This window comes from Cetorhinus maximus, chromosome 12 (assembly GCF_964194155.1).
Source record: "Cetorhinus maximus chromosome 12, sCetMax3.hap1.1, whole genome shotgun sequence".
Classification (NCBI taxonomy): Eukaryota; Metazoa; Chordata; class Chondrichthyes; order Lamniformes; family Cetorhinidae; genus Cetorhinus; species Cetorhinus maximus.
The window spans coordinates 118,655,544-118,680,749 of record NC_135890.1 but is presented as its reverse complement, the minus strand read 5'-3'; the positions used below and the strand labels follow the sequence as shown (position 1 = coordinate 118,680,749).

General features: G+C 39.0%; 1 protein-coding gene across 2 annotated transcripts in view; it reads left to right on the top strand.

Annotated features, from left to right (window-relative positions):
* Positions 1-25,206, top strand: part of fbrsl1 (fibrosin-like 1) — a 913,938-nt gene that overhangs the window by 866,400 nt on the left and 22,332 nt on the right. For both annotated transcript variants that reach the window (XM_078554523.1, XM_078554524.1), the window contains 5 exons: positions 11,560-11,923; positions 18,177-18,448; positions 20,695-20,933; positions 22,499-22,549; positions 23,600-23,695. In XM_078554523.1, coding sequence (XP_078410649.1) covers positions 11,560-11,923; positions 18,177-18,448; positions 20,695-20,933; positions 22,499-22,549; positions 23,600-23,695 — 1,022 coding nt within the window. The remainder of the gene's footprint in view (positions 1-11,559; positions 11,924-18,176; positions 18,449-20,694; positions 20,934-22,498; positions 22,550-23,599; positions 23,696-25,206) is intronic.

Genomic DNA, 25,206 nt, shown 5'->3' with positions numbered 1-25,206 from the left:
CATTTTGTTGAAAGCATTTTTTTTCCATGACGGGTTGTAGATCTAATAGCACTGAACTAAAATAAAAAGGATTGAGAGACAGTATATTCATCATTGGAATGGAGCAAGCTAAAGCCAAGGATATAATTTAAATGGGGTAATAAAAATGCTGGTACACTGAAGTCCTGCAGGTGTGTGGTTATTAACTTATTGCCAAACCATTCTCATAAAAGTGCTGGCATCTGTAAAATGTGTATACGTGTACGTATGTACAAGCGTAGCTTTCAAATGTATTCTGTGATGAAGGCTCTCTGAACATGCTTTCGGGCTGTGCATCTCAATTATTCCTAAATAAATCTGATGCAGTTAATGGGTGTGCACTGTGATACAGTGAATGCTTTTGACGACAATGTCTTAATATTCTGAGTATTGAAAAGATGGAATGACGTTGAGTAAACTAGGAATATCCAAGTTTCAGTCCATGCTGATGCTTTGAAGGAAAGGCAGTACAAGGGAGCGAGCCTCCAACATCCTACCCTAAGCAGGGGAAAAATTAACTATTGCCCATGCTCCTGATAACCATCCAGAGACTTCTGTCAGACATTGGATGGTGGAGATTGGGTTGTGATGATCCCCTGTCCTGAAGCTATTAATGTATATAATATTATTGGGAAATATTTTTCTTTTAAAATAGAGGTTTAGTCTGCAGGGGTGTCTTAATTGGATTAAAGCCAGCTAGTCTGGGTGCTTTGATGTGTACTAGCTTTGAGGTGTAAACAGAGCGGTAGAGTGCATTTGTATTTTTTGAATAGAGCGTTCAAGAAGTGGGGTGAATTCTAGTACCTTGCGACCAGAGACCAATCAATATGTTTATATTGCGAATAAAATTGATACTATGAAAGGGGTTTCATTGTTAGCAGAGGCTGGTGATACAATGAGAATTTACATTCAATGGGCTGTGCTAGGTATAACAAGACGACCGTTTTGTGTGTGTAGAGCAGAAGCAATGTAAGATCAAAGCAGTTGTAAGCCTCAAATTGTCTCCACAGGATCCAAAGTGAAAAGAACCTCATTTTGAATTTGTAAGGTGAAAATGCTTTGTCTGGTGTTTGTTTAAGTCTATGGGTTATTGTTGCCTTAATGGAGATTAGTTTGGGAATTTGTTAAAAGTTATGATAGTAGTAATTTGTAGCCATGTGTATATACATTTTAGCCTGTGTAAATTATTAAAATGTTTCATTTAGTTTAATGTAAAACCTCGAGAACTGGTGGCCTGGTTCCTGAATAACACTTAAAATTATTGATTATGACAGTTGTTTAAAGTTTCCCTCTGGGATTTTTAAATAACTCAGCTTTACCAACTGCTCGATCATAACATCCCCATTGTGGAATAGCCCACTGCCTGTGCTCTCTGGATACTCGAATAAAAAATGGTCAGTTGGGTGAAGTATCAGAGCCATCACCTCTCGGTCCATACCCGTGGCATGAATTGCTAATTCCAAGAGAGTTAACGTAGGGGGAAAATATTTGCAAGAGAATTAGAGGAGTAAAGAGTGCAGCATCTTACAGAGTTAAGGTGCATATCTTGGTTATTTGTCTAAATCTCTTTCTTACATGGTAACGATGTATGGAGTGCATTTGAAAGGCTAAGCAGACCACCACAAGTTGCATTTGATTAATTCTATTAAGGTCAAAGAAATAGAGCCCTCGAGTCTCCTGTGTGGCCTTCAATTATTGTGTATTAAATGGCAAGCTAGGAATTATTTTTCCACTCAAATGTATTGAGAATATTTTGCTGTTTAAAGATGATGAAGATAAGAGGTTTGGATGAAATTGGAGACCCACAGGTTTAGTTTTAATTCTGTCGGTGCCCATGAAGATGGTTGCAGCAGTTTCAGAGAGTATATTGGGCAGAAGTAACTGAAGATTCTGCATTGTCAGCATGTCGTGCCCATTTATCTAATCAGAACCTGACCAAGAAGATTACAATTTTAGTTGTTTTTCAAAGGATGTGGGCACTGCTGGCTTGGCCAGCATTTGTTGCCCATGCCTAATTGCCCTTGAGAAGGTGGTGGTGAGCCATCTTCTTGAACTGCTGCAGTCCATGTGGTGTAGGTACACCCACAGTGCTGTTAGGGGAGGGAGTTCCAGGATTTTGACCCAGCAACAGTAAAGGAACGGCGATATATTTCCAAGTCAGGATGGTGAGCGGCTTGAAGAGCAACTTGCAGATGGTGGTGTTTCCATGCGTCTACTGCCCTTGTCCCTCTAGATGGTAGAGGTCACATATTTGGAAGGTGCCGTTGAAGGAGCCTGCTTGAGTCCCTGCAGTGCATCTTGTAGACGGTACGCACTGCTTCTACTGCGTCAGTGGTGGAGGGATTAAATGTTTAAGGTGAAAGGTGGGATCAAACTTTGTCCTAGATGGTGTTGAGCTTCTTGACTGTTGTTGGAGCTACACTTATCCAGGCAAGTGGAAACTATTCCATCATACTTTCGACTTGAGCCTTGTAGACAAGCTTTAGGGAGTCAGGAGATGAGTTACTCTCTGCAGAATTCCTAGCCTCTGATTTGCTCTCGTACCCACAGTATTTATATGGCTGGTCCAGTTCAGTTTCTGATCAATGGTAACCCCCACGATCTCGATATTGAGAGACTCAGTAATGGTAATGCTAATCAATGTCAAGAGAACATGGTTAGATTCTCTGTTGTTGGAATTGGTCATTGCCTGGCAGTTGTATGGTGTGAATATTACTTGCCACTTATCAAACCAAGACTGAATGTTGTCCAGTTCTTGCTGCATATGGCCACTGGCTGCTTCAGTATCTGAGCAGTTGCGAACGGCACTGAACATTGAGCAATCATCAACGAACATTCCCACTTCTGTCCTTTGCTCTTATCCTGGGTTTATTGGCATACTAGTGGCAAACCAGCTTCTGACACATGGGTCTTGAACAGCTGGAGACAACCCTAAGTAAACTTGACAGATTCACTATAGCAGCAAAAAGTCATCCCAACTGCTTGACTTTGCCAACTTTGGGTTTCCTGCACTGTGCAAGACCCTTGTGTTGGGAACTGGCAACACTTGGACAATATTAAACCAAAGCAGCTTTAATTAACGGATTGGAGCCCATCTTTTAAAATATTTTTTAGGAACTCTATACTGGTCACATCTAACACCCTTCATGTTGGTGGTAACACTTTGCTACAGTGGAAATGTTTAACCTTTACATGAAAAATCTTGCTGACCATGTTTATCAAGCAATTAAGTTCTTCATGATATTGTAAGTGCTTTTTCTCCACTCTTTCCCCCCACACCCACCTCCCCACCACCACCACCACCACACCATAACAGTAAAATAATGTAAACCCTTTATAAATAAAATGTCAAAGGGATTAATTCTGCAAGTGGTTTGTTCAGACATATCGTTGAATCTACTGGTCAGATATTGATATAAAGTGAGCAGACGGTAGATTCAAGGACTTTTAAATACACATTGAGCTAGGTCTTCTTCATTAGATACAACAGCAGACAGAATAATGCTGTTTATTTTGTGGCAGGTGCATGCAAAGGAAAATATGCTCTAAAATTATATTTAATGGCAAGTGAACATCTGTGTCTTCCCACAATTGTTTACAAACTCTTTTGCGCTCAAACCGTCAATAGTTGAATTTATTTATCATGCAGCAAATGAAAAGTAAAATGTCTTCATGCCATCAGGGCAGCACATGTCACGTTTCTTATGGTCCTTCAGTTAAGCCAATACTTTGGTTCCTTAGATGCTTGCCTCCTTGCACACTCCTGCTATTTGCCACTGTCACTACTAGCATTACTCTGATTTGGTTCCAAATCCATTTTGACAGCTTATAGAATGGGTTGTTTATAGAGAAGGAAACCAGATGTGACAGTCCTCAGTGGCGAAATCCAGTTGCCTGCAGCCTGAAGGTTGGAAGATGAACTGATCCTGATTTGTTTCACGGCTTGTGCCCTCTCCAGTTAATTGGGTGCCAATAGCTTCCCTAATGAATGATGATGGATGGAATGCAGGTTGCCTGAGCAGGGCATTTAGAGCAATGAAAGCATCATACGTGCAGATATCACCTGCAGGCAGCCGCAGTGGTAGCAAAGAAGGCAGCAATCAATGCCTGTGTACGCGTTCTCTTCCCTTTATTGTCCCTTCAGAGACAGTGTAGGATAACATTGCTTGTTTTGACAACTGACACAAACTGCTTTGATAAGTTACCTGTTGCTGGCCACAAAGTGTGCACCTTCAGCTGGCTGTAAAAAATGGAACAATGTGTGACACGTAATTTATTGAGTCGATCGATGAGCATCTATTTGATCCAGCCTTTGAACAGCTTCTATAAACCCATCTCCCTGCAGAATTTGCCCATTGAATTCAAGTGAGGAGGAATAGAGGTTTGCTTATCTTTATTCTTTCTACAGTGCTGGAACAAATCTGTCTGCCTCTGCTTCAGAGCATAGTATTAAGGTAAATTATTCCTAAAATGACTGGATTTACTATGGTAAAAATTTTCAAATCCAGATTCCAGCAACTCAGTTATGGAGATAGCTACCTGTATTCAAGTAAGAAGTTTAAACAATGTGGTCTTAATGTGATGTACATCAGTTTGTTGTCAGTTTCTAAATTAAGCATGTTTTAGCTCAAGATCATTGTGAAAAAAAATTCCAACTATAGTCTTTAATAGCATGGAATTTAAGCAGCTTCATAAGAATGTAGCAGTAATTGTAATTTGATTTCTGTAAGTCACAAGCAATTAATTTAGAAGCCTTTCTGATAAAGTAACTGGTATTGTTTGTTATGTTTTATTGTTTTGTTCATAGTGGGTGTTCATACCGCAGGCAGTGGTATGATGACCAATGGGAACAGGCATGGACAATAGAAATTGTAGATTTGTCTTGGTAACAGGGAGAGATTATTGTGCTTCATCCTTTCCATTTTGATTGTTTTCACCAGAAAAGCTACTGTTTATTGATTGCTAGAAGAAAATTAGAGAGTTGCAAGTAAATGCTTGGATCTTGCTTCAGATTGTATTTGACATTGTCTTGTTGTTCTGGTTGGACTCTGAAACTAAAGTATTCCAGTTTATTAGGAATGTGTTTTTACATCCATCAAGTTGAATTTGCTTCCCAGCAAGCATTTAACCTTTACATGGCTGGAGGTAAACAATCAGCTGGAACCTCCACATAATTATTGCAGCAAATGTTATGAATAGTAGTAATTTGAAGATCTTGATTAATATATATAGCTTGTAATAATTTCATAGTTGATTGACTTAAAACTGTGTGGCTGAAAGTTAGGCAGCCATCTCTGACTTTAAATTTCATCATGCAACAGGTTCATTGTGTCAAACAAACATCCCTAAATGCCTATCTATTAACATCACTGCGCATATGACTGGAAAATGGACTGAAGAATGAATCTCATTCAGCCATACCACTATATTGAGGCAGGATTAGTCAAAAGGTGTATGTAGTTAGCTGAGAACCAATTATATCTTTATGATGGTGGCCTAACATAGGGGCTTTGCAAACAACTGTAATCATGGGTGAGGTTCATGCAACTTTGAGATATGATTGAATAAACAACAGTGGACTTTCATACATACTGCCTGTTCATCATAAAGAAAGCTGGAAGGTCGTCAGGAAATGACCATTGCTCATCCTTCATTTGTCCATTTTTATATCACTTTTGCAAAGATGCCACTTTACAAAACCATTTATCCTTTATTTGATAATGTACAATAATGAATTTGTATGAGATATTGTGAACACCGTAAAAGGTACAGGCACTTGGGAGCTAGTGATAGCATGAAGTGTTACACCTTTAGATTAACATTTTATGAACTTTGGAACATTAAATCTGGTGCATTTGATAAAACTGGTTGCTTCGAAGTTTAAAAGCCCTGATGTAGCCAGTGGACTTTGTACAGGTACAGTATACACCGTAATTGCATGCCACAACAATACTCTTAAGGGCATAACTATTGATCTAATGGTTCAGTTTATGCATTAGGGAGCTATGTGCATGCATTAATTGGAATGATTAATAACTTGCTGTTTAGAGAATGGGAAAGAAAATCAATAATTCAGCTTCAAATTGGGAAATACGTACTGTTGACTTTCATTCATTTCCTACCTTATTATCCAGTTGAAGTAGAAGCTATTTTCTTGGGCTACAATTTAGTTAAGTACCACAAATTTTAGTAGAAGTTTGTGATGTTTTCATAATCATCAGGATTTGGCAAACTCTAGTGGAAGCAGTAAAATATTTTGGAAAGAATGCTTCAAATTCAAGTGCCCTTGAAAGTTAAGGATAAGACTCTTTTTCTAAAATTTTTTTTGTAAACAATTAACCTGACTCAGTCCATTGTGAGACAGACTTCATAACTTTAGAGCATTAATCAATACTTTTCAGACCAAACAAATGGCTAATCAGATTAATTGCTATTCTTTGGGGAAATTTGGGCTGAATTGTACAAATCTCTGTTTCTGATGGATTGAGAAAGAGACGTATCATAGTCCTGTGTTCATAAACCTGAAGTCATCCAAAATTCTTCTATCCTTGTCCTAACTCACACCAAGTCCTGTTCTGTGCACTTCTGTGCTCATTGGATTCCCAGTTAAGCAACGCCTCTTTTAAAATTCTCATCCTTGTTCTTAAATCCCTTCATTACCTTGCCCCTCCCTGTCTCTGTAATCTCCTCTGGCCCTGCAACCCTTCAAGATACCTGCACTCCTCCAGTTCTGGTCTCTTGAACATTCCCAATTTTAATCACTACACCATTGGTGGCCATACCTTCAGCTGTCTAGGCTCTAAGCTCTCAAAATCCCTTCCGAAATCCCTTTGTCTCTCTTCTCTTTCCTCCTCTAAGCACTTCTTAAAACCTTTCTTTTTAACCAAGCCTTTGTTCATCAGCCCTAATATCTCTTTGTGAGGTTCGGTGTTAAATTTTATTTGTTGCTCCTGTGAAGCATCTTGCGAACTCTTACTATATTAAAGACACTATGTAACTGCAAGTTGTTGAAATTTCACAGTGGAGCACTATAAAGCTTTTGTTAATGTTTCCAGCATTTACTTTGCACATTCAGGCAGCAATATTAAGCAGTCTGATACTATTCCTAGTAGAGTTGAATGCATATCAGTAGACCAAGTTCAAACTCACTCACTTTTCAGATCCGCTTCATCCAATTCAGGGTCGCTGGGAGTCTGAGCCTATCCTGACAGGCATTGGGTGCTAGGCGGGGTACATCCAGGACGTACGCCAGTCCATCACAGGTCACACACTCACACGCACACACGCTAAGGGACAATTTACCATAGCCAATCCACCTAACCAGCACATATTTGGACATTGAGAGGAAACCAGAGCACCCAGCGGAAACCCATGCAGACATGGGGAGAATGTGCAAACTGCGCACGGCCAAGTTCAAACTGAAAGAGCATTATTTACTTCATGGCATTAAAATTTGTTAAAGCATAGATTGTGAAATCCTCAATGTGATTGACATCTATACACTTGCATACCGAGTAATGCAGAGTCCTAATCTTTGTGCACATCGCTGATGAATCTTTTGCTTGTCCTTGGATTTTGGAGTTGGGCTTGGAGCTCCATATCTTTTGTGCACTGAGATAAGGCATTACATGACCCTGTCTTTACCAGTGTGGTCCTGATGGACTGGAACTTCTCCTGAGAATCCTGGCAAGTGCAGTGAATATGCCAGCAGTTTGGGGAAAATACAATAAACTTTGGGGAGGAGAACTAAACTATTAGAAAAACCTACCATGCCAATGAATTTATATTGTAAACATTATTGTGTAGATGCTGATATTTAGCAATTAAATGATCAAGTCTTTCTAGCTATTGTTTTTCTTGAACAATTCTCCCAGCATTTGGCCCTTGAAAAAAATATGCAAATGAGTTATATTATGATGAGTATTGTTTTCACTGGATACCAAGAGTTTTTTTAATTGGCAGTGTGCTGAAAACGAATTCAAAGCTCCCAACAGTAGTTCTCCATATTTTCCTACATGCCAGACACAACTTAACAATAATAAGTGGTTGTGGCAGCTGTTTTCAAGACATTTAGATTGTTAGCTGGCTGGCTGACTAACTATTCAAAGGCTATGAAAAGGATGACAAGACTGAATTGCAGCTGTTGTATAATAAATGGCTTGATGCACTGATTCACAACAGAACAGATGCATTTTAAATGTGAACCCTTTATAAAAATGTGGACGAAGAGCAAAGTGTACAGAGAGAGCATTGTTAATTGTTGCATCAAAATTAAAGTATCCCATGATCTTTATACATATGATCACTAATCTCCAAAGCTTGAGCCAGCTAATTATGATGAGCTGGTGTTTAATGTTATGTGTTACAACTACAATGTCCAGTCAGTGGTTGAAATAAGCTGATTTTTGGTCTTCACGCTTTCAAGGTGATTTAGCTATCTTGGATATTGGTCCAGATTTTCCAGTCAGTGGCGATGTTGGAACAGTTGCCACTGACTGTGAAGTTCGCTGCGCCTGGACCTTTTTTGCGTCCTTCCAGCTGGGACATCCTGTCCCGGCTGCAGCAGCGATGCTTTAGCGCGATCAGTCACATTTAACAATGGTGAAGAGGAGCAGTGGAGAGGAAGTACCCATTTTTATAACGTCAACTGCCGTATTCAAGTCAGTGTTTAAAAATTTCAAAGCTTTTGAGTGGTGGGTGGTTGGTAGGGTTTGAATGTTGGGTGCATGGGGGGGGTGGTCAGGGTGCGCAGTCAGGTCAATTGGGTATAATAGGGGTGGGCAGTCAAGCTGGTGGTGGGGTCGGGGGCTGGGTAGCCTGGTGAGTGGAGGTCAGGAATGAGCAGTCAAGCCAGTGGGGTGTCGGGGTGGGTAGGCGGGTTGGTGCAGGTGTCAGTTGAAGTGGTGGGTTGAGTTATGCTGCTGTTCACCTGAGCTACACCAGAGATTAAATACTGCAATAATTCTATGGTAAGTATCCGGGGTAAGTTGTGTTATCTAGCCCAAGTCTCCAACACTGAGACCTGTGTAGGAGACATTCACGAAGGTTCTAGGGCAGCGCAAATCAGACCTCTGGAAGTTTAAACTTTCCGGGCAATTACAGCATTTGTGTGGGCATCAGGACTTCTGATGGGTCCTAAAGCACAATATGCTTCAATATGTTTTCTTCCAGATCCTATTTACTTCTCTAGTTTTCTGTTCTCTATATTTCTATTGCTTGTTTGGGAAGGAAATGCTCTTTATCAACTTCCAATGTCATTTTGTAGAAAGTACAAAATGTATTTTGGAAATTGAATAGGTCATTGATTTTGCAGAAGATGCAAGGTCTGAAATGTTGTCAAACTTGGCACTACCTTGAAAAATTAATATTGTTTTGTAAACAGAATAATACATATTTAGGGCTCATGCTCCAGTTTGCAGTGTGTTCTAACAGAAGCTAATACTTTATCAGTATGATGGATTGTTTTGGATTCCCAGCACTTAGAAATATTCGCGTTTTGTTGATATAGCCATTAGTAATGAAAACATTATGCTCCCTTTATTGCAGAACAGCCTGAAAGTGGTTCTGCATAATAATTCAACAGTGCCAGTTCTATAGAACTATTCTCTTGCAGCTTTACCTCATAAAAACCCATTAATGGCAGGCGTACAGTTCAACTGTCATTGGCATTCTTGAACATAAAGTAATCTGAAGAAAACTCCCTCACAGATGTACTTTTTCTATTGGACTTACAAGTTGAGGAAAATTTGGGTTGACTAGGCCTTTATACAATAGAGTTTAGAAGAATGAGGGGGGATCTTATTGAAACATATACAATTCTGACAGGGTTAGATAGGCTGGCTGCAGGGATGATGTTTCGCCTGGCTGGGGGCTGAGATCAAGGACCAGCCAGGATCATATTGAATGGCCTACTCCTGCTCCTATTTTCTATCTTTCTATGTTTTAGTCGCCTTCTAACCTGGCCCATTAAACACGGAGAGCAGGTTACATGAATCTATGTGCTAACTGCTAGGAAGGTGCACAAGATCAGTAATTGAACTCACAATCCAACTTGTGAGAAGAGGCTGTGCCCTCCCCCAGAGGCTTTGTGTTTCTGTTCGCTTTTTGGATTGTTGTTTCAGCAATTTGCATTTCTATAGCACCTGTAATGTCACAGAATTCCCCAAGGCATTTCACAGAAATGTAATCAAATAAAGATGGATGAAAGAGCTATTAGGAGAGGTGACTAAAAGCTTTGGCAAAGGGGTAGGTTTATGAGGAGGGTCTTGAAGAAAGAGCAAGATAGAGAGGTTCAGGGAGGGAATTGCAAAGCATGGGAGCCAGACTACAAAGGTACCCCCACTATCATTGGCAGGAGTGCTGTAAAACATATAGGATATTAAAAATTGTGACTGGCAGCTAAATGTGCTATGGTGGCAAGATTCTGACGTGGAGGTGAAATTCCCCAAAAGAAAAGCTTTAATATCAGTCAGAAATTGTCTATAAGGTTTGCTTTTCCTGGCAAGAGACCTGGAAGGAAAAGAATGGATTCATATCAGTCACAGAATAGATACTGCCAATTTATGGCATTCACACTAAGATGCCCTCTTTGTTGGAAGTGACCATGTTTCATAGAATTGTATGGAAATGTAACAAAGACTATTGTGATTAATAATTGTTTCAAAATGTGGAAAGAGTAAATTAAATGTTCGCTCAAAACTTGCAGTAAATGGTGAATCTGTTAACCTAAATAAGCTTTGCTGCAAAGGACCCTTAATGCCTGAAGTTTAACTCTTGTCTTAAATATGTTTTTCATTCCGCTTGCCTTTGTGTACTTAGGATTCCCTAACTCTGAGCATGCTAAGCCAGCTGGAATGTGATTTCTGTTGAGTGAAGAGATTAGGCCCGGGATGTAAACACAGGCCTCACTGCCTGTTAGTTCATCCTCTAGACTATTACTGCAGAAGCAAGGCCGGCAAAGCTGGCTTGATACATGCATTTATTGAGATAAAGAGAACAGTGTCAAAGCAATTAAACTAAACAGATTTTCATTAAGTAAATTGCAGCAAAGATGTGCTGTTTGCAGCTAGACAACAATTAGTGTTAATATCCATGCCACTTTGCCTCCCTCATATTCATTTGATTGTAATTTGTGCAAATGGATTATGCTTGGACCGCAGGGCTGTAAGATTGGCCTCTTTGACGGTTTAAACAGGTAGTTTTTTAAAAAATAAATTGTGGGAAATGCTATTAAGTTTGCGATAAAACCCTTACATTTAATTAATCCTTAAATATTAATAGGCATGAATGAGCTGAGGATTTTGATCATTGCACAGTGGGAAAAGGCTGTGAACTTTTCAGAGTTGTACTGCAACATAATCATTTTATGCTAGAATGTGCTTGGCGAAGACCTGAATCGACAGGCGTTTAACAATAATTAGGAGTGAGTTATTAAAGCTGACTTTATTCCTCAGAGAGGTGGAATCAGCTGATGATGGTTAAGCATGGAAATGTACTGCATAAACACTTCAGAAAAGGTTTTGCTCTTCTCTAATTTTCTAGGTTCAAGCTTCACTGGAAGCAGCCTGACGTTGAATGAGAAACCTGAAACAAAGGGACCAGGTGTTTCCAAGGTTTCTGGACTAGAACGTAGCCAGGAACAGAGCAAGGAGACACCCTTTGTGCCGCTGGTGCCAAGCCCTCCAGCTGCTGTGGTACCTCCAGCTTCTTCAGCGTGTGCTTCCAACAGCACAGTGAGTCCAACAGTAAAGGAAACCATTTACCAGGCACAGCCCCAAGCAAGACAGCCAACGCCACAGTTACAGCCGCAACTACAGCATTATCCTCTGTCTCAGATTCACACGCAACCTCCTGTACATCACCAGATTCACCACCAGATACCTTTCAGCAGTCTTAATAGTATCAGGTAAGCAGGGAAGATATTGCATCACTTTCAGAATTCACACGGTGTTTTATTTAGTACTCCAGGTGAGAAGTGTTAATGACTAGACCAGTATTTATTGAGTGCTCCTAGGTCAGGTGTAGTTCAACTCTGTCCTTGTATTGTGCCAAAACCTCTATCATAGAATACCTAATTCTCCAGTAGCGTGACATTTTTCCATTTCCCACAAAAGTTTTAGGTGACCTCTGAATAGAATTTCAAAACTAGGGGTTGTTTTGTGCTGGTACAATGCTCGCTAAGAAATGCATTGAGATGAAGAACTCATTTTACTTAGGATCTTTAACTGAAGGACTTGCATTCCATCAGCCTGGACTGGATTTGAACTCCGGTTTGCCATTTGAGAGTGACTATTCACAAAAGCCAAAACATACTAACTTTCTTAAAATGCATGCACTCACCCCAGCACAAGACCTGCTTTCTTACCTTAGACCAATTATTCTTTATAAAGCTGTATTATTTTCTACATGTTTAATATTGAAACCTAGAATAAATGTTGATTTCATACTGTGGTTTTGTGAAACCTAACACATTTCGTCCAGATCCATAGGGAACTGCTAATGTGAGCCTCCCATCAGCACTCAAAAGATTGAATAAGCACAGGGGTATAACAAATATTAAGATTGGAAGAAACTATTCAGCTATTAGGTTGCTAATTGTAACTATTGCTTAACAGTGGTGCATGACAAATCAGATTGGCAATGGTGCAGTTTAATTTTTTAAAAATTTTTAATCTTTACATATTTAATTTTTAAAACAATACTAAACCCATAAGCAAAGCTTATTGCTAAAATGCAGTGTTTCTGCACCTGATGAAAGAGAAGCTCGCCATCAGTCCCCTTCTGATTCAGGATAGTATGAATGTCTTTTTTACCGAAATGTATTAAACTTTCTGCTTATGCAGCACAATTCATATAGCGTTAGAAATATTGAATACATTGTGCAAATGGTGAAAATGTGATTAAAAATTAGACGCTAGATCTCATGTGTCCATATTTACTATGCAGAAGAAGCAATGGTGCAGTGCTGCTGCATGTTATGCCTCACATGGTGTACACTGACATCACTGGATTTGTTCATTGAGCAACCACAGCTGTTGCATTGGTTATGTAGCGTGTGTATCCTGAATTACCAGGAATTTTCCTCTATCATCTGCCCAAAATACATTTCCCATCCACAATCACTCCCTTACCACTGGATGATGTATGAAGCAGAATTACACCAAAGCAACCTTGACATTCAACTTGATCCTGAGTTGTTCTAATCTGTCCTGTTCATCACCAAGGCCACCTGCCTCCATCTCAGTAATATTGCCTGCTTCAGCCCATCTGAAGCTAAAACCCTCATCCATACTTTTGTTAGCCCCAAATTCAGCTCTTCCAGTGGTCTTTAGGCCAGCCTCCCATCTTCCACCTGCCATACACTCAAGGTCATTAAAAACTCTGCTGCTCCTATCCTGACTCACACCAAGTCCCATTCACGCATCTCCCCCTGTGCTCACTAATTTATATTGGCCCCTGATCCAGCCACAACTGAAATTTCAAATTTTTACCTTTGTGTGTTCAAATCCCACTATGGCCTTGCCATTCCCTGTCTCCAGCCTCTTAGAACCCTCTGATTACTCTGCCTTCTTCCAATTCTGTCCATTTGTCCATTTCCACTTTCCTTCCCAGCCATCACTCACACGCGCGCGCGCACACACACACACACACACACACACACCGCCCCCGCCCCCCCCCCCTCCCCCAAACCTTAAGTGGCTGCTATGCCTTCAGCTGTCCAGGGCGTGAGTTCTGGAATTCTCTCTTTAAACCTCACCATTTCACTCTCCACCTGTAAGATGCTCCTTTAAAATTCACATCTTTGTCCAAGTTTTTAATACCTTAATATTTTAATATCTCCATATGGCTTGTCAAATTTAGTTTGATAACACTCCTGTGAAGTGCCTTGTGATGTTTTACTATGTTAAAGACACTGTATAAATGCAAGTTTTAATTATGCAGTGGCTTCGTTACATGTTGCAGCCCATATAGTACAGCAAGTAATGGTTCTGACCTATAATTATAGCGTGGGCAAATATATTTTTGGCAGATATTAAATTGTGCCCACCATCTGTGACATGCTTTAACTGACTCATCTATCCATTTATGATGTGTATGTAATATAGTCCACAACCTTATATACATGGTAAAATGTTCAAAGTATAAATTAAGACCTGGAATTCTGCTTCTTAGATTGTGTAATTGTAAATGCTGCGCCTACCTGATTAATAGGCACCGGTAATTTTTTGCAAACAAAGCTTTACAATCAAGTTTTTAAAGACCTTGGTTGATGCCGAGGGTGTGAAATTAGCACAGTTAATTAAATGGACTTGATTGCTGGATCAGCCAGGCAGCAGAAAAACTGTTCATTTTGTTCCCTCATATTTATAGCTCTTGCCAGCCCTTTCTCCAAATAATGCTGTCAGTACTTGTTTACTCATATATTTAAACAGAAGTTCATATGAGCTTGAATGTTTCACCTTTTGATTTGACCAGTGCTGCATTAAATGTAAACACAAGCAATTGTTTCATTGACATTCCCAAATCACCAAAGAAACTGTCTGTTCCACAATTTCAGATATGATTTTGCAGGCTGAGAACATGCTGGCTTCACTAACAGATGTCATCCAGGATAGTGGAAAATCATAAAGCTAAATTTGTCTGTCAACAAATAAATTACAGCAGCCCAATTAACTTCAGAAAGAAAATAGGTATCCAAATAAAAGAATTGCAGAACTTTGTACAGTGGAGCAACCCTACTTTTCTTACTAACAAATTAACGCAAAATTAACTTTTCATTATGATGGCAGCATTAAAGTAATAGTAGAAAATGACCCTTCATCTGAGGGAGTGCCAATTTAGATTTCCTTGAGTATGCCTAGAAGTTGGAAGTATATTTAAGCTGTAACATTCTTGGCTATATTTGTTTTAAATGGCTACATTTGAAAGTTATTAATGCATACTTCAGTTAAATGTTGTGTTATTTGCGCAGCACAGTTAACTGCCATATTGCTGTTAATAGTTGCCTTGTGTTCCAAACCACTTAACTGTGAGGATGAGTCATCCTGATTTTGATGCCAGTTTCCAGATTTTCAGTTCAGAGTAACCAAGTGGGCCAAAAAGTACAAAGATGTTTCAGACTAGATCTTCCAGGAAATGACTGATGTTTATCTAACTGTAAGCAAGCTATCTCAACTGAACACTTCCATTTACCTTCAAAACATCCAAATACTGCAGCGGAGGGAAAGTACTTGCAAATGTACTGATCACTTTTGTAATAATCACAGGGATCATCTATATCAACTTGCCCTAACTTGTTACCTGTACTGTACATATAGTCTGGACAAACCAAATTAGCAATAACACTGTGGCGGATGAATTCCTGGAATGTGTATGAGATGGTTTTTAGATCAGTACATCGAGGAACCAACTAGAGAACAGGCTATCCTAGATTTGCTATTGTGCAATGAGAGCTAGTTAGTTAATAATCTTGTTATGCAGGGTCTTTTAGGGAACAGTGACCATAACATGATAGAATTCTTGATTAGGATGGAAAGTGAAGTGGTCCGATCCAAAACTAGGGTCTTAAATCTAAACAAAGGAAACTACGAAGGTATGAGGCATGAGTTGGCTAAGATAGATTGGGGAACTTCATTAAAAGGCAGATAGGTAATGTTAATAATATTTAAGGAATGTATGAATGTATGAATTGCAACAGTTGTACATTCCATTCTGGTTCAAAAGCACAACAGGAAAAGCAGCACAACCATGGCTAACAAAAGAAATTAAGGATAGTATTAGATCCAAAATGGAGCCATATAAAGTTGCTTTAAAAAAAAGTAGCAAACCTGAGAAATGGGAGCAGTTTAGAATTCAACAAAGAAGGACCAAGAGATTGATTAAAAGAGGGCAAAAATACAGTACCAGGGTAAACTTGCAAGGTACATAAAATTGGACTATAAAAGCTTCTATAAGAATGTAAAAAGAAAAAGATTAGTGAAGACAAAAGTAGGTCCCTTACAATCTGAAATGGGAGAATTTATAATAGAGAACGAGGAAATGGCGGTGCAATTAAACAACTACTTTAGTTCTGTCTTCGTGGAGGAAGATGCAAATAACTTCCCAGAAATGCTAGGGAACCAAGGGCCTAGTGAGAAGGAGGAATTGAAGGAAATTAGTATTACTAAAAATAATAGTGCTAGAGAAATGAATGGGACTGAAAGCCGATAAATCCCCAGGGCCTGATAATCTACTTCCCAGGGTAGTAAAGGAGGTGGCCATGGAAATAGTGGATGCGTTAGTTGTCATCTTCCAAAATTCTGTAGATTCTGGAAGAGTCCCGGCAGATTGCAGGGTGGCAAATGTAACCCCACTATTTAAAAAAGGAGGGAGGGAGAAAACAGGGAATTACTGACCGGTTAGCCTAACATCAGTAGTAGGGAAAATGTTAGAGTCTATTATAAAGAATATGATAACAGGACACTTAGAAAATATCTGCGGGATTGGACAAAGTCGACATGGATTTATGGAAGGTAAAGGACAAACCTACTGGAGTTTTTTGAGGACTTAACTAGCGGAATAGATAAGGGAGAACCAGTGGATATGATGTTATGGATTTTCAGAAAGCTTTTGATAAAGCCCCACATAAGAGGTTCGTGTGCAAAATTGAAGCACATGGAATTGAGGGTAATATATTGGCATGGATTGAGAATTGGTTAGCAGACAGGAAACAGAGTAGGAGTAAATGCATCTTTTTCAGAGTGGCAGGTGGTGACTCGTGGGGTACCACAGGAATCAGTGCTTGGGCCCCAGCTATTCACAATATATATCAATGCTTTGGATGAGGGTACCAAATGTAATATTTCCACCTTTGCTCATGACACGAAACTTGGTGGGATTGTGAGTGGTGAGAAAGATGTTTGGAGGCTTGAAGGCAATTTAGGCAGGTTGAGTGAGTGGGCAGATACATGGCAGATGCAGTATAATGTGGATAGATGTGAAGTTATCCACTTCGGTAGGAAAAACAGAATGGCAGAGTATTATTTAAATGATAATAGATTGGGAAATGTTGATGTACAAAGGGACCTGGGTGTCCTTGTACACCAATCACTGAAAGCAAGCATGCAGGTGCTGCAAACAGTTCAGGCATGTTGGCCTTTATTGCAAGAGGACTTGAGTACAGGAGCAAGAATGTCTTACTGCAGTGTACAGGGCTTTGGTGAGACCACACCTTGAGTATTATGTGCAGTTTTGGTCTCCTTACCTAAGAAGGGATATGCTTATCATAGAGGGAGTGCAGCAAAGGTTCAGCAGACTGATTTCTGAGGTGACAGGATTGTCATATGAGGAAAGATTGGGTTAATTAGGCTGTATTCACTGGAGTTTAGAAGAATGAGAGGGGATCTCATTGAAACATTTAAAATTCGGACAGGACTGGGCAGACTCATTGCAGGCATGATGTTTCTTCTGGCTGGGGGGCCTAGAACAAGGGGTCACAGTCTCAGGATATGGGGTAGGCCATTTAGGATTAAGTTGAGGAGAAACCTCTCCACTCAGAGGGTGGTGAACCTGTGGAATTCTCTGCCACAGAAGGCTGTGGAGGCCAAGACACTGAATATATTTAAGGAGAAAATAGATTTCTAGACTCTGAAGGCATCAAGGGGTATGGGGATAGAGCAGGAGTATGGCGTTGAGATAGAGGATCAGCCACGATCATATTGAATGGTGGAGCAGGCTCAAAGGACCGAATGATCTACTGCTGCTGCTATTTTCTATGTTTCTATGTTACTTACCCAGTATTAAGGATTACAAGATCACAAAAAGATAATTGCCAATAAAAGTTTAAACTTAATTTCCTACCCTAGTTCTTTAAATGAAAATTGCTACATTTTTATAAAAATACACCACCAAGATAAATATTATTGCCCTTTGTAATGAGGAAGAGCAGAGATCAGTGAGACTGAATTTTTACAAATATAACTATGTACCAGTTTTGATTGGAATGAAAAAAATGATTTATGTGAAATTAATTTGCTCAGGATTGTTTTAACACATTTGCAGTAGAGATTTCACAGGAAACATGACTGTCTTGTTTTAGTCCCAGCACATGAGATATATTTGTATTTTTATTGTTATGTTTTGTGTCATATGTTAACTAATGATCAAATTTTCTTCCCCAGCAGCAGGAGTAGCAGCGCCAGCAGTGCTGCAAGCGTCAGCCTACCCAAACACTTGCCTTCATCCCCCCAAATCCACCCTCATCATTCATCCACTCCAGTCCTGCCCCTATCTATTCCAAACCTTGCTACCTCACATAATTTCTCCCTGAGGCCTCAGACTCACCCTCATCACCACGCCATGTTTGCAACACCAGCTACCTTACCACCACCACCTCCTTTAACGTCAAACAGCCTTGTTGTACCGGGTCACCCTGCAGGACCTGGCTATTCAGGTAGGTGCAGATTCTTATTTACCCAGTATTAAAGATGTCGTTCAGCTGCATTTGTCATTGAGGACTTTGCTTGTTAATATTTATAATTCCTTTTGAATTCCCCAAAATGCCAATTTAATTTTGTTCAATTTTAAAAGTTCTAGTGTTTCACTTAAAATATTCCTGAACAAAATACTCTTTTTTTTTAAAAGTGAACATTGTGTTTACTCAGTTCATAACCCAACAGGATGGAAATGGCCTTGAGGGATAAGGGAAGTTTATTGCATAAAAAAGGTTCAGAACTCTCGCTTTATTCATAAGATTCCTTGATATTCAGAAGCCAGCCTAATCTGTTACAGTATAAAACTGAAGCATGTACAAAAATATAATGTAATGCAATCAAAGTTGAATTTCACTCATTTATGTAGGCACTCTCTTTTGTTTGACTTGACTGTTTCAGATGCTGTAACATGTCAAATCGCCATTCTGAATAGAATTGTTTTGAGTTAAGATAATTGCACATAACTTGGTCATTACAGGTGTAGCTTTCAGAGCTGACAAAATAAAGAAAGAGCAGCACACTCAGATCTTGTAATGGTTTAAGGTGTCCACCTAATGAGTAGTCTGGTATTATAGTGGATTAATATTATAACAGCCTATGCTATTGAGAGAGAGAGATGTAGAACTCGACCAATAACCTCCATCCCCTTCCCTCTCTTCACCTTTCACTCCAAACACGCCCCCCCAACATGGAAGAGCCCACACTTATCAGATTAAGGGGGTGATCAAAGAATTTGATTTGTGCTTATAAACCACAACCATAGCTTCAAAACTCATACATATTTTGTTTTTATAAGAAGTCAAGCAGATTGGTTTTATGCTCATGAGGAATTTCAAATTAAAAAGCAGCATTGGTAAAGCCTGAAAGCAGATCATATACCCTCACTGGCGAGAGAAAATGTGTACCATGTTTGGGAAGCCCCTGAAGAACCGAGAAAATGTTTAATTATAGTCCTGTCAGTTGTAGATTTAAGTTGGAAGAGAGAGATGAATTGATGGCGTATCCCTCACCTTTCAGGAAGCAACATTGTTGATCTTGTAAGCTGGGCTGTTACTTGCTTATCCTCCCAGCAAAAGACTAGCTTGATAACAAATCCTTGTTTCAGTCTATTTGGGTATTCAAAAATCAAATCCCCTCCATATTTCATTTCCTGGAAACTTTGAATGTTTTAATGATGTTTAACAGTCCTTAACAAGATAGATTGATTTCTGTAATATAGCTGTCTTGTTCAAATAGTTATACTGAGCACCACCACAAAGATCTTCTTTTTGGGGGAGTTAAACAAAATCATGCCTGTTTTATTGTAAATTTTCAAATCCTGTCCAAAAATGTCAGAGAAGCATTTGGCCAAGATGATTGTACTGCTAATTAACAAGAATCTTGTTTCATCCCTTGAATTACACTTGTATTTAATCATTCCATTCAGTTTAACTTAAATGGTAATGATATTTCAATAAGTAGTTTTTCAAATGTGTTTATCTTGCAAGTTAACATAATTCAAACTGATTTTTTCTCTTGAAGTTGTATTGAATGCAAGTGTCTGATATGATGTCAAGAAACATGTCCTCATAAGAGCATATAATAGTTTTGTTTTATTAAAAATGTATGCTTTCAGCATGCTGCAGATGTTGCCATGCTACTAGCAGTGAAGGTGATTCAGAGTAGAGTGTTTGTAAGGTTTGGCCGTTTAAAGAAACGCAGACGAGCTCTGAAATGCCAGTGTAAAAGTAATCAAATGGTTATTGCTGCATACCTCCCCATTTAAAGCTCACGATGCATTTTTCCAATTCCGATGAATAGAAAATGGTAGCTTGCAAAGGTGCCAACTTCATTAATAGTGGTATTGCTGCCTGCTCTTATGTAGACAAGTACAGTGTCTTAGCTATCTCCTTTAGAGGTGGACTGTGTGTGTGTTTCTCATTTCCCTAGTTTTGTTTTCTGCTGGGATGACTCATATGGTTCTCTTCTGTCTTTAGATACCAGCCTGTTGATATCATTCAACCAACCAATCATGTATTGTCAGCCTCAGTCGGGAATTCTGATTGGTGCTTTGTCACAGGCATCTCTGTTACCTCCACCAATGAGTCCTCACGTAGAAAACCACCACAGCATGACCTGCAGAAACAGGGAATGCCAGGTGAATATTTGGCCTTTCTTTTTCCAACTGACTGGCCCACAGCCCTTGTGTTTCTTTTTTCTCTTCCAGAGCATGAACTGCTGAGGCAGGAGTTGAACAACCGGTTTTTGGTTCAGAGTTCCGACAGGGCAGGGTCGCTAGCCCCGCCACCATTCTTGAGGGCAGAGTTTCATCAGCATCAACACCAGCATCAGCACACGCATCAACACACACATCAGCACACGTTTGCTCCTTTCCCTGCGAGTCTGCCACCGACTCCACTCATGCCGCCCACTGCACCACCTATGGTGCATACCCCAGGCAGAAAAGTGAGGATAAGTAGAGCATCTCTTGACTCCCCCTCTCCCCTTACAAAAAAAATACCTTTCATCTCTTTTGCCATAGTGACCATGGGTTGGCTAATGTGGTTCTTAAAAAGAAAAACACCAGTGGCACTTATTTTTCTATTCTGAACCTCCTGTGATATCTTTTGACCATACAATCAATAGACGACCAATTAAGGTGGAAGATCGTATGTTTGTTTTGAGATTCTTTGTGTACATTGGACTTCAAACTTTTGGCAGTCACCATCGATTAATGTTTAAAGAGAATAGTACCTTAAAACTTGTTTAATATTTGTTGACTGTTAAGTTAATATGGCCCTGCTATTTTAAAATACCACAAACTGATAGCAGTCATAAGAAAAGTTGTTTCAAAACTTAATTAGCAACAACAACTTACATCTATGTTGCACCTTTAATGTAGTAAAACATCTCGAAGGCGCTTGATAGTGCTTTAAAGTGTTGTGTGGTCAAAAGACGGAGAAATTACAAATCCTTTCTGGACCTTGGAACACATATTTGTTCTCTGCTTATTTCAGGGTTGCGGGTTTAAATTTTAGTGCACTAAACCTTTTTTATTCATCAGTATGAAATAATTGAATATGACTTTAAATATATGCTATATGAGCATTGCGTACTAGCAAAGAGTGAAATACCACAGTAGCCCAGTGTGGAAGAATAAAGTATAAATATATCCACAGTGCTGTTTTTATACATATTCTTTCTGTGAACTGAAAACAGTAGCAGTTCTATAACTTCTAACACACAAACACTGTTTTTGTAGCATAGTTAAGTGTTAAGAATGTACGATTAAAATTACTAAGACCATATATATACCTATAGAATCTGGCTCTTAAATGCTCAGTTGGTTACTGTTTCTTTATTTTGACTAGTGTTTAAAAACAGTTAATTTGTTCTGGTTTACACACCAGCTCACCATGGTACTTGTGCAAGCTGCATGCATGTCTACTCCATTTTAAATGCCATTTCCAAATTTTCCAAAAAAGATGAAGAAGAGAAACTGCTTGTTGCAGAATGTGTTTTCAATTTTTTAATGCAAAAAAATGTACCATGTGGCCTAATTATGGTCATAAAGAAGTGTGTGTATAATCTACCTAGTGTATGTTTTTGTGATTAATGTTGTTTATGCTGACTAAGTGGCAGACATCTGGTAATGGCTATAATTAATGAAATTATGCATGTGTTCTGTATACACAGTTATTATATTCAGCAGCAGCTGCCATGCCAAATGGCTGTGTGTGAAGACTTTCCATTTCTTAATTTCCCTTAATTGTTCAAAGATGAAATATGTAGAAGTAATTATTAAAAGCTGTTTATCGATTTTTCCCAAAAAATTGTAAGTAGTTCATGCCAAGTTGAAAATGATTAGCAGCTAATAATATTGATCAATCATTAGCCTATTTTGATTGTACATGGTGATCAGAGAATGTATTTAATTCATTTTGACAGCCTCAGAGCTTCACAATGACAGAGTGATTTAGATGCTAGGCAAAATAAAATCTATTACAACTTGTTTTTCCTCTTCCTTTCAGTTTGAAAAGTATACACCAAAAATAGAAAATCCTTTCTATCGACATTCTAGTGTGAGTGTCCTCTTTTTTTTTCAAGAGCTCATTGTGCGTGTGCTTCAGCTCACACCCACATTTTTTTAAAGTGTTATTTTGATCAAGCATCATTTCATGTGTTAAATTTGGTGTTTCTACTCTTGTGGTTTCCAATGCATCTGCAGTTCATCAAATTAGCTTCAATTTGCATTTCTAACAGAGACCGACTAAATATAGATCAGGTGATTTTGAACTGCAAATTGAAGGCAGAATATGCTCTGGACAGTCTCTCCTTTGCTAAAGCCAAAGTTTCATGTCATTGTGCATCCAGGACATGCTTGTTTGATAGCAGAGGCATTATCTCACACATGCAAATCAAGCATCTCCGTGTTCATGCTAGCACCTCCGGTATAGTTTGAAAAATGTTACACCTTCAAAACGCTTTCCCATAAAATGCAGAAATAGATAGCTGTTTACTTGTTTAGATTACAGGTACAAAATCAATAAGAACGCAGCTGCCTAAAAACTACATTGTTGAATTGCAATTCTGTTTGATGAAGATATGTCATTTTATTTGGCTTCACTGAAGATGAGCCTATGTTGTTGGGCATTTTGGGAACAGTTGCCTCACGCAGACATGATGCAAGATCGCAGCAGTAATTTAATTTGCTCATACTAAAATTATGGGGTCGTGGGATAGAAAACAGCAGATGTTATACCAGGCCTTTTTCCAGTCTTTGATGAAGTTGAAAATAAAATGTTAGATGCTTCAGGAGGAAGACTTAGTTGTGAGTCTTCCATATGTAAAATTATTTTAATGTTGCATCTTTTAGATATATGTTGCACACAGTTAACCGCTTCACCATATCCTGTATCTGGTGAAGTGCCTGTTGTAAACATTATCTGATATCGTACTATTTTTAGATGGTGGCAAAGATACAACAACCATGTGTAAACAATTGATGTACATTTGTTCTTGAGTAGCTGAATTGCATCATTGCATAGCTAGTGCTTGGTTTGTACGTGAGATATGCATTACGTGACTATTTCTCATTCTGAATATAACTCTTCATATCTTGTTGATTTTAGTTCTTCCCACCATATGCTCCGGCAATGCCAGGCATGCCATCCATGATTCCACATTCAGGTCCCTTTGGGTCACTTCAGGGAGCATTTCAGCCTAAGGTATGTAAATCAATTTAAAGTTGCTAACAATGATTTATTAGGTGGTTTTCTGGATAATCATGACAGTGCTAGAAAGGGCAAAGCCAGTCCTCTATCTTTCTCACCCCTTCCCCATTTTTTGTCTTGGTAAATTAAATTATCATTGAGTGTGTAAGATTCCTCAGCTAACTGAGGCAACTGTACCCTAAATGTCCAATAGTATTAAAAGAAAGTAGCAATGAATTGTAAATTTATAATTATCAAACAGCTTATCTGAAGTTGAGATTTGCTATATGCTTTCTGCATAACCTTTGCTAATAAAGGGTTACTGTAAACGTGCTGTGATTGATGTGGTTAACCTATGATTATACCAGGGATCAGTAAATACAGCATTTTCTAGGCATAAAACTCGAGGAAAAAATGTGTCTGTCAAACAGAGACCGGTTTGATCTGCAAATTTCCACATAATTTACATGCCAACTTCAGTAGAAGAGGAGGCCCTCAGGGTAAACTGCAAAAGGTTAATAATACTTGACCCATCTTTGGAGTCAAAAATCCTGTAGCTGATGCATTGTAATGGTAGGAACCATTTCAAACGAGCAAATTACCCTGTTCTGTAGAGCAGATGATTTTTTTGCCCTAAAGGCCTGACTTGCGTGTGCTTGTGCTGACTGAGCACAATGCCTTTCACTGGGCTGCCACGATCAGTCAGGGTTATTAAGTTTGCCTGGGTCGGTGCTGCTGAGTGCTCCTCCATTTTTCAGACTGAAGCATCTGTCACTGAGGTGGGAAGAGACAGATTACCTCAGTCAATTTCACTGTCTTCGCACTCCACTTTGCTGAGCTGGGAGCCAGTTAGAGGCATAACAGGTTATTCATTATCTGACTGTCGTAGTGTAGGCAAATGGCAATTTCATGGACAGGCATGTAGTATCCTTAACTCAAGGTCACAGGAAAGAGAACATAATGAAACTTTAACATTTTCAGCAACATATAATCAATTATGAAACTGCTTTAAAACGCTTTCTTTCAATTTTAGATAACAGTAAATTTAAACCTCCAAGTGTAGTAAACAGTTGGCAGTCTGTAGAATGAGCTCTCTTATCTCTCAAGGTATGTTTTTAAAGAATAGTAAATACTTAAATGTGGAATGCAGAGCAGTAACTCAATCAAGCACTGAAATGACAACATAGCCTACAAAGTAATTCTTCAGCTCATCAACGCTTTCTGGATAGATTTTTAAAAACTGCTATAAAAATAGAAATATTTTTATTAGGGTGTGGGCTTTTTGATATTTTAGTTTTGGTGAAAGTTCCTGGTTTTTTTGTCTTTCAAGTCTCAGTGCAAAGGAAAATGTCATTAAAGGAAAGGTACCTCTGAAGGTTTATCAAAATGTAACTTGCAGGGAAATTCCAAACTTGGAACAGAACTTGTGATTCCATATGGAAAATTTATAAAGAGTGCCAACTTATTAAAACTTTTCATAGTTGTTTCATGCCCGAAGCTACACCAAACAACTGATTGAATGTTGA